Here is a 9,551-nt window from a genome sequence, read left to right on the forward strand (position 1 = left end):
GGACCTTTAAAAAAAAAATGTAAAACAACAGTTGCAAAAGGACATAGCCCTCATATTGTACCCCAAATCACAGATCTAATCACTTTCATTTGAAGCAAAATCTGACTATTCAGATAACTGTAAAGGGTAAGAGACATTTGGTATTATTTAGGGGTTAAAAAGGCCTGCAGGTACATTTGTCTTTATTAGTCAGCCAGCTACCACCTTAAAGTCTGACTGTTAGTTCTGTGAACCAATAAAAACAATTAAGAATTAGGTCAGGGCCACAAAGACACATCCCTGTATTTTGTCCTGGCTTCCACCATTGTACATCCTTTATCTATTTAACCAATAACTGTTCAATCAAAGTCAGAGCTGAGGCAGATCCCGTCCTCTCAGGGCCGCAGCTCCTGTTCAGCAGGGGGCGGTCTGAACAAAATAATGGATCCACCGTAAAACTCAGGGTATGTGCGCAAACTACAGCGAGCATGAAAGGAGCGGGAAAAGTGGTAAAAGTATTAAGAACAATAATAAAAAGAGGTAAAATAAAAACCAGCGAAAGGGTGCACACACACAACACATCTACTGATGTCACGTTTAAAAGTTTAAAAACCGGCCACCAACAAATGACTTTTTCTCCTAAAGTCGTTTCGCATCTATTGTATGCACTTCGGTATGAATGCACGTCCTCACATATAGAAACAGAATAACAGAGCGGACTGCAGCCTGGCCGTCAATGAGTGCCCAGTCTATATAGATGTATTTCTATGTGCACAGACCCGACCCTGTCATCGGGGTCAAACCGCCACTAAAGGCTGTCAGGAAGCAGCAGAGAGGGAGACGGTGCGACATTTGTTGTTACTGCGGCTCCTACTGTGTCCACTCCCTGTCTGACAGTCCGCTCACAACGACCAGCGGAGGGTTTATTTTTCTCGGTGTAGTTCGGGGTCTCTCCACTGGCGCATGAATGGCAGTGACGGCGGTGAGAGCGGCGGCGGCGGCGGCAGCAGCGGGGGGCCCGGCGTCTTTGTCCCGGTTCAGGGGAGCGCTGGTCGCGGCTGTCCTGGGAGACTGTGTCGGCGGAGAGTTTGAGGGAGCGGAGGAGGTCCCCATGGAGAGCGTGCTGCAGCACCTCAACAGCCTGGACGACGAGACCAAAGGAAACAGTGAGTGAAAGGGCGAGATTTCATACCAGTCCAAGGAAAATGAGATACCAGATTACAGGATTATTATTGGAAGACTCCTCGTTAGCCCCCCAACCTGTTTTACTCATGACCCAAGCCAAGCTAACCTGCAGAAAAGTCACTAATTTAGCGGGACTGTGAGTGCTGTAGTGGGCTGCCATCACTCTGAACATGGAAAACTAATTAGTACCAGTAGTATTTCAGTATTGTCACTTAACTTCTGCTGCTTGGATTCAAGAAGTGTGGATCATTAGGAAATTAACACCAGCCACAGAAGAGGTGAATATTTTGCAATCAGAACTGTTCTGGCCTGTCATGCTGTTTATGTGTATTTACACATAACCTGGAGGACACAGACTTTTAACAGCATAGAGAACCTTTAGTGCCCATATTTGTCGGCTGAGAGAAAGTAAGCACAGTGTGGGGTGCTCAGAAGAATCACCTGACAGCTCAATGGTGTTATAATGCTGAGGCCACTTTCAAGGCAACTGGTTTGGCAGCAAAGTCTTGTGATCATGAGCTTGGCTATGTTGATAAAAACGTCAGTGTATCAAAAAAAAAAAAAATGCATCAAAGTTCATTTAGATCTGAGTATGTCTGGACAGAAAAACGCCATTGAGAGTTGGACCCCTGTTTCATATTTAAAGGCTTCTCTGTGTCTGACACTCATGTAATGATCATTTTATAATCTGGTTACTAATTTATGTAACATATTTGAAGTTAGATGTTATATCAGACAGCGCAGTAATGTGGGACAGCTGGGGCAGAATTTTTAAGAAAATGCTGTGATTCTGTGAATTTGAGAGAGATTGTGGTATTTAGGGCTTTTAGTGAAAGGTATTTAAATAATCAGGCCCACATGAACAACGATGAGCACTTGCATTTGGACGGAAATGCAAGAGGAGAACAGGACAACAGGGGGAAATGGATAAAAATGTACTTTGCAAGCCTGGTAAATGAGCACGGTGGAAAATATGACTACCAGACATGAAAAACTGTGTTCAGTCTTTTACGTACTGTAAAACACAGCTACGATTATTACCTCATGGCTTGTAACAATACTGACTGATGCGCATCAGAGGGGATTTAGGAGTGGGTGTATGCTTTGCCATCTGAAAAATTAGGTATATGCTGTATACTTGCATATACCTTGCAAAACACACATTCAGAGCATTCAATTTAAAACTGAGAAAACCAAGATGCAATTAGAGAAACCGTGGCTGCCACGTTTTATTCAACAAATCATAAAAATGAGGATTGGTTGATTTCTTTAGGACTACTAAGATTGCAGCTGCAGTTAATGCATAGAAAATGTTAACAATAATTTAAAGGTAGTGCTGATGTGTGATGCAACATGTTCTTGTGTGTCATGCAGTGTTTATATTTTTGTAGGTATCCTTGAATACAGTGATGACACGGCAATGGCACGTTGTGTTGTCCAATCTCTACTCACCCGTGCTGGTTTTGATGAGCAGGACATGGCTCGCAGGTATATGAACGCACAGCACTGACATGAATAGCTTCTCTGCAGAGTTTAAATGCATCATGGAGCAAATCTTGTTCCAAAGGCTTGTAAAGTAAACTGAGGGTAGCACTTACACACACACACACACACACACACATAAATTGCATCCCTGGTGTCTCACCCCTCTAGGTTTGCTAAGGAGTACAGTGCATCCCCGGGTCGTGGTTATGGCTCTGGTGTGATCCAGGTGTTGAAGAAGCTGTCCTCCCCTCAGCTCAGTGATGTGTACCAGCCGGCCAGAGATCAGTTTAACGGTCGGGGCTCCTTTGGGAATGGGGGAGCCATGAGGGCGGCGCCCTTCGCGCTGGCCTTCCCTGATCCGGCTGATGTTAATAGGGTGAGCAGTGGTCTTCCTTTGGGCAAAAACACATCCTTGGTGTCGTGCGTGTTGAAGCTGTGCACATTTTATGAATTGCCATGTTTAAAACTTCAGTCTTACTGTAGCGTGTTTGTACTGGTACCTAAAAGTTTCAATTTGTTTGTAACTACTGTAAAGAACCTGCTCAGTGAGTTTAACACATTTTCATTTACATTCGGCTAGTTGTCTTGTGTATGTAGCAGTGTTATTTATACCTCTAAGACACTGACATTGTGACTTATGAGCACAACCTCATTTACCATTACATGCACTGTGTTTTGTTTTAATTGTGGCTGACTGCTAAACTCACAGAGTTACACTAGAAGATGCACTGACTTGGGGATTTGTTTCCTTTCTTCTTTATTCTCTCCAGTTTGCCCGTCTGGGTGCCATGCTGACCCACTCCTGCTCTCTGGGTTATAACGGGGCTGTGCTGCAGGCGTTAGCGGTGCACCTCTCCCTGCAGGGGGCGCTAGACCTCCCTCAGCAGTTCATCAGCAGGCTAATCACAGAGATGGAGGAGGTGGAGGACAACGAGGCAGCAAGAAATGATGCCAGAATGTGAGTTGCACATGAATAAAGCCGCCTCTTATGGCTGCTGTTGCACAGATCTGAACTAGTCTTGGCTGTGTGAGGAGGTTAGAAATGTGATGTTTGGGGGTCATTATCAGGAATCATGGAATAATTTAAAAAAATGTTCAATTCAGGCTGCACTAGGGTTGCTATTTTTTAGTGTCAGTCTTTAACATGGTGTTTCTTTCCAGCCTGAAAGAGGCAGAGAAGCCATTCTGTGAGCGCCTCCACAGAGTCAGAGACCTGATGGACAGGAGTAAGGTCAGCATAGAAGAGGTCATTTCTGAACTAGGTCAGTATCTGTTTATCTTTGACTTTGCCTCATCAAGGGTTTTACAAGGCTTTTTTTTGGTCATCTATCCATCCTTTTCTGTCCCTCCATTGCCTGTTAGGAACACATATTTTGTTGTTGCTAAGAAACCATTTGGTCTGTCTAATATCTGTGTTGGAGCCTTTTATCCAGTTGCTGCTTTTGTGTTTTTTGTTGTAATACTGTTTCTGTACCTGGGGGGCAGTTACCATCACTGTGACTGCATGTATATACTGTGACTGGATATGTTCTATGTGGATGCAATGTACATTGTAAAGCAAAGGTAAACATACGGACATTGAATTGGTTACTGTGCTACACAGCTGATCGCTACGGCACGCATTAGTTAAAGTTCGCCGACATGCAGCACCACAGTGTCTTATTGGAAAGCCACTATAGTTTGACAACAATGAAAGATGTATCGCAGTTTTCCAAAGCTCAAGCTGACTTATGCAGATTGCTTGTTTTGTCCATCCAACAGCCAAAACCCAAAGATATTTAGTTTATCACTCTATTAACTATTAGCTAGAACCAGTGAATTAGTGCCTCCAGATTCCACTCCAGTTTAGTTGTCTGACCTCTTTTCTTATCACTCTACATTTCCCGTCTTTCTTTCCAGGTAATGGCATTGCGGCACTCCACTCAGTCCCCACTGCCATCTTCTGCGTCCTCCACTGCCTGCAGCCCCTGGATTGCCTTCCAGAGAACTATGGCGGAGTGGAGAGGACAATAGCGTACAGCCTGGCCTTGGGAGGGGACACTGACACCATAGCCTGCATGGCAGGGGCCATCGCTGGGGCCCACTATGGCATTGAGGCCATTCCTCAGTCGTGGATAACGTGCTGCGAGGGGGCGGAGGACGCGGATATGAACGCAGAGCGACTTCACATGCTGTACCACCAGTCATCACAAGGAGGCGGGAGTGGGACAGGGGAGCAGAGCTGTGAAGACGCATGTGAAAGTCAGTCAAACGCTTCTAACGGCACAGAGAAGAAAACTGGAGGCGAGTGATTCCTCACTGGGAGTTTGACAAAAGGACTCTTGAACACACACACACACACACACACACACACACACACACACACACACACACACACACACACACAAATTACTCACGTATACTTAAGAAATATCTTCTTGTTTTCGGACTGTGTTGATAAGCTGGGAACTTGTGATTAAGGGCGGTCTGTTTCATCATTGCATTATTATTTTACTTGTCAAAACCGCTCCCTTTCTTTCCTCTTCCTGATTGGATCAGCAGGTATTGTTACAGCGCCAAGCTTACAAAAAAGGCCAAAATTACTTGAAAAAAGCAAACAGTTTGGTAGGCAACAGAATATTGAAGCTTAACACACAAAAACCCATCAAAGTGTCACCAGACAGACTCTATTAACTGTGTGATAACTGTCATACAGAAATTCAGTCTATGTATGCATACACAGTACATTACACACACGCTCTCCTCTCTCCCTTTCCTGCTCTTTCCTGTTTTGTGTTGAACAATCTTTTGTCATGTGAAAGTTGCACTATGAACTGGCCATGTGTTGTTTTATCCTTTTGGTGGATAACAATTATTTAATAAACTTTTTTTAAATTCACATAATCTGTATGCAGTTTTTTTTTTTGGAATTCAAGACCAAACAAGCTGATTTGTTTCAGGAAGGTTAGCTCCATCGAGATGTCTCCTAAGTAACAGACAGCTAGAATTAGAAAACAGAGGTCTACAGCCATGCCAGCGGCTCTGTGAGGCTGTTTGTAATGCTAATTAATTGATCATCAATATTGTTCTTCATGCTGGGAGAGACATAAATATTCTCACAAAATTTCATAAGAATCCATCCAAGACTTGTTGAGAAACAAGCCTCGTTTCGTTTTCATACAGTTTTTTGAAGCATAGTTATTGCTGCATCATTTTATTAAATCATAAGTCGCATAGTTTTTTTAAATATCTGTAACATATGGTATTTACAATATTAACTATTCAGTGGCAAAGGATGCTGCAGTCTAATTCTTAGGTTATTTTTGTTTCATACGTTTCTCTGGAGTTGCATTGTTGTTGATGAGCATTTCATTTGTGATGCTTTTTCCTACTCATGTATCAGTTTTTTTTTTTTTAGAGAACAGCAACAGCTTCCTCCAGCATTTATATCATGTGCCGGGACAGGAGTCTTCTTTTCTTCTTTATGTATCTTTGATCTGGAACTGTTTACAAATGAACTGAAACAGAACTTAAACAGATTCACAATAATAGAAATCTTTAGCTCTTTGAGTACATTCTCTCCTAAGGATGAACTGGTGCACAGAAACATGAGTCATATTTCATCTATTTCTTATAGAATTACATTTTGAATACAGGATTTCTGAATTGTATTTTTTTTATGAAGTCATCAAATAAGGCAGCGCTAAATGCACCAGTGCAAAAAGACAATACATATCTGAATGCTAAAATTCAAAAATGTTCCTACATACAACCTGACTTTGGAACGCTTTTTGAAGTACTTTTTTTTTTTTTTACAGACAAATAATGACTGCCTTCCCACTTCCTGCAGATGTTAATCTCTGTGCACAGTTGTAGAGAGAAATGGGAGGTAATAAGTGGCTATTGATTGTAAACTGCAACATTTCACGAGTGTCATAGTAAAAACAGGTGTGGTTAAAATGTCCAGGCAATAAAAGTGGAAAAAACACCTCTTTTCCTCTGGATTTTTCTGTCAAAATCACAGGGTTTTGTCCGCAGGGGCGACCTCTAAGATCAGCTGCAAGAATACTGTTAACTTGCTCAGCAGCCCCGGGCAGAGCTTGAAATGGATTACGGGTACGTAGATTAAAGCTCCGCTTAAAATAAATAAAGTCACATAGAGGTATTCAATCTGAGGACTGTCTATGATGGGCGCCAGCACAAGGAATATAGCTGCAATGAGGGCCAGTATGGGGAGCACAATGGGAACCTGTGGAGAGATGGAAACAAGCCGATTCTCATCCTGTCTTAAAAAAAATACAAATATGTGTTTATAATGACGGTGTTTTCAGGGCGTACGTGTGTGAGACTGACCTTGTACGGCCTGGGGAGCTCCGGCTTCTTAATCTTGAGGTAGAGAAGTCCAGACAGGGTGATGCCATAGAAAAACCAGGCAGTGAAACTGACAACAGCAACGAGGAGGAATGTCAGACAAATACAATTTGGCTGTGCATTCTTTATACAGAAGGAATGAGGAAGAAATGCCAAGATTTAATACAGCCCTCACCTGAAGAAGTTGACAATGCTCTGGAAGTCTCCAGGGATCAGCACCACCAGAGAGATAATAGTGGTGAAGATGAGGGCTGGGGATGGAGTCAGTCTGCGGACGTGAGCCATGGCCAGAATATCTGGCTACAAAGCAAACACAAATCTTGGTGAAATTCTGTGACAACCAACACTGAAATACATTCAGATGGTAGAGAGATTCTCACCATGTGTCCTTCCCTGGCGGCAACAAAGCACACGCGGCCCCCGCTGAAGAACGTCCCGTTCAGTGACCCAAAAGCAGACAGCGCTGCAGCCACGGACATGATCCAGCCCCAGCTTCCTAACACCTTATTCCTGCGGACAGAGGTCGACGTTCTCAGAAAAGCTGAATCATGTCAGCAGCTACAAGTACAAATGGTATAATGGGGTTACATTATTCAGATTTTTCTTTACTGTTCCAAACTTTACGTGAATTCTAAACTGACGTAACTTTTAACTTAATAGGTTGATGACAGAAGTAAAAGTAAATAAGTTGATTACAAAGGTCTTTTCAGATTAAAAGGCTTCACTTATTTTACACATCCAAATGTGTTTATCTAGTGCACGTGTGAAACAAGTTGCCTGAAGCTTTTTGAGCTGTGAGAAGTCTAATGAACGCCTCAAGTCACTTGTCTTGAACAAGAAAGGATGATGGTCTCTGGCTGTGCTGCATCAATGTGTGTGGCATCAACATCAGGTGCTGTCTTACCCCCAGGTTACTACTACTGCGCTGGAGGACACAAGCTCTTTAGGTGTCATTACTGTCAAGTAGCTCACATTCACCAGCAGATACAAACCAGTCACCAGAGAAATGGCTATCACAATCGCCCTGGGAAGATTGACCTGGAGGGGAAAAAAAGCATCATTATGTTCCAGACAATTTGTACGAGCTTACGCCATGGCCTGATGTTATATTTACACTGGGATAAAAGACTGAGCCAGGAGTTTGAACCAAAAGAACACTAAGTGCGCTTACAAGTTGGAAATATGTACTAACCCAGTGTTGAATTTTGAACAAACATTTACCCATGAAGCTGGACAGCTGACAAACGGTCAAAATCATCGGTGCATCAACTCTTCACGTCTTACATACAGTTTAGGAAATGAACATAGGTTGCATGAGGATGTTCGCTAACTTCTAAATGCTTAGAAAAATGAGCCATGATTGATAACGTTCAGTCTGACCTACTTTTTCAGCCAAAGAATGTTGTACTACACACATCCACATGATTACAGCAATCATTAACATTTCTGAAACATTTCTGAAAGACAGGAGGATGACAAATAACATGTCATCAATATTATTTTACAATACAGCCACTTCCTTGTCATTCTCCCGGCTTGGAATCAAGACATTTGTCCTGCAAAGCCTCTAAAAAGGCATCACATTGTTAACTCACACGCATACGGTACAGCTTCTTACAGTCTCACCTCTGGTCTTTTAAGCTCCTCAGTGACACAGTTTAAGTTGTACCAGCCAGCGTAAGACCAAAGTCCTTGATAAAATGCCATTCCTAGAGTGTTCAAAGAGTACTGAGTGCCTTTGAATGCATTCTCAACTTTCAAGTTTTCCACAATGACACTGTTGCTTTGTATGACCTCAACTGCCCCTCCAATTACAATCAATGTCAACGTCAGCACCTTGGCCACCAAGAAGGCCACCTGGATTCTGATGGCGATCCGGACATTCAAGGCATTGACTATGGCAACAACCAGTATCATCACAGCTGCAGCACACTTCACTGCCAGCTCAGGTGGATGGCACTCTGTGTAAAAGGGTGCAAGAAGGTATTCTGCAATACTAATTGCCATTGCTGCAATGCTGAGTGGCTGTACAACCAGGATAAAAGTGACTGCTGCAAAGAAAGCCGGACACGAACCATAGATCCTCAGTATGTAAATGAAATCCCCACCAGATTCAGAAATCAGTGTCCCAATCTCGGTATAGGACAATGCTGCAAACATAGCTACAACTCCTGAGAGAACCCAGACCACCAGGCTTGCTCCAGGGCTCCCCACGTACGCCAGAAGGAACTGTGGGGACATGAATATACCAGATCCGATCATAGTTCCTGAAACTAGTGCTACACCGCCAATCAACCCAATTTCCCGCTTCATTTTCAGGGCTTCAGGTTCTTTGTCGGCTTTTTCCACAAAGATCAGGGAGCGCAAGATGAAGGATAATCCAGGTGTTATTCACCCTGACAGAGCCGACTGTGACAAACCCTCCCACTCCTGCTTTTTGTGCTATGCTCTATTTTGTAGATCCTGGGAGTTGGGCTGGTAGGTGGAGCTGGGAGGCTTCTCAGTCTACCTGCCTAACTGGATGGCGGCCTCCAGAAAGGCGTATAGCCCTC

The 9,551-nt window shown here is 43.3% G+C and overlaps 2 protein-coding genes across 2 annotated transcripts; one reads left to right on the top strand and one right to left on the bottom strand.

The window, feature by feature from the left end:
• The first annotated feature begins 130 nt into the window (after window positions 1–130).
• adprs (ADP-ribosylserine hydrolase) lies at window positions 131–5,304 on the top strand. Its single transcript, XM_070842199.1, has 6 exons — window positions 131–1,145; window positions 2,556–2,652; window positions 2,818–3,025; window positions 3,420–3,607; window positions 3,811–3,911; window positions 4,549–5,304. The coding sequence occupies exons 1-6, from the start codon at window positions 947–949 to the stop codon at window positions 4,938–4,940; spliced, it is 1,185 nt and encodes a 394-aa protein (XP_070698300.1). The 5' UTR covers window positions 131–946; the 3' UTR covers window positions 4,941–5,304.
• Window positions 5,300–9,338, bottom strand: LOC139211801 (b(0,+)-type amino acid transporter 1-like). Its single transcript, XM_070842198.1, has 6 exons — window positions 8,626–9,338; window positions 7,904–8,037; window positions 7,380–7,509; window positions 7,175–7,299; window positions 6,982–7,069; window positions 5,300–6,877 (listed from the first exon to the last, which is right to left on the bottom strand). Exons 1-6 carry the CDS (start codon window positions 9,310–9,312, stop codon window positions 6,647–6,649), a joined length of 1,395 nt encoding a protein of 464 aa, XP_070698299.1. The 5' UTR covers window positions 9,313–9,338; the 3' UTR covers window positions 5,300–6,646.
• Window positions 9,339–9,551: the final 213 nt, after the last annotated feature.

The sequence above is a fragment of the Pempheris klunzingeri genome, chromosome 13, assembly GCF_042242105.1.
Source record: "Pempheris klunzingeri isolate RE-2024b chromosome 13, fPemKlu1.hap1, whole genome shotgun sequence".
Taxonomy (NCBI): Eukaryota; Metazoa; Chordata; class Actinopteri; order Acropomatiformes; family Pempheridae; genus Pempheris; species Pempheris klunzingeri.

Excerpts from the sequence above, each read along its gene's own strand:
- LOC139211801 (XM_070842198.1), bottom strand. The coding sequence starts at position 9,312 with ATGAAGCGGGAAATTGGGTTGATTGGCGGTGTAGCACTAGTTTCAGGA. Across the intron at positions 7,510-7,903 it reads GCAGTAGTAGTAACCTGGGG|GAATAAGGTGTTAGGAAGCT; the intron begins GTAAGACAGCAC and ends CTCTGTCCGCAG. Across the intron at positions 7,070-7,174 it reads AGCATTGTCAACTTCTTCAG|TTTCACTGCCTGGTTTTTCT; the intron begins GTGAGGGCTGTA and ends TGCTGTTGTCAG.
- adprs (XM_070842199.1), top strand. The coding sequence starts at position 947 with ATGGCAGTGACGGCGGTGAGAGCGGCGGCGGCGGCGGCAGCAGCGGGG. Across the intron at positions 2,653-2,817 it reads GAGCAGGACATGGCTCGCAG|GTTTGCTAAGGAGTACAGTG; the intron begins GTATATGAACGC and ends TCACCCCTCTAG. Across the intron at positions 3,026-3,419 it reads ATCCGGCTGATGTTAATAGG|TTTGCCCGTCTGGGTGCCAT; the intron begins GTGAGCAGTGGT and ends TATTCTCTCCAG.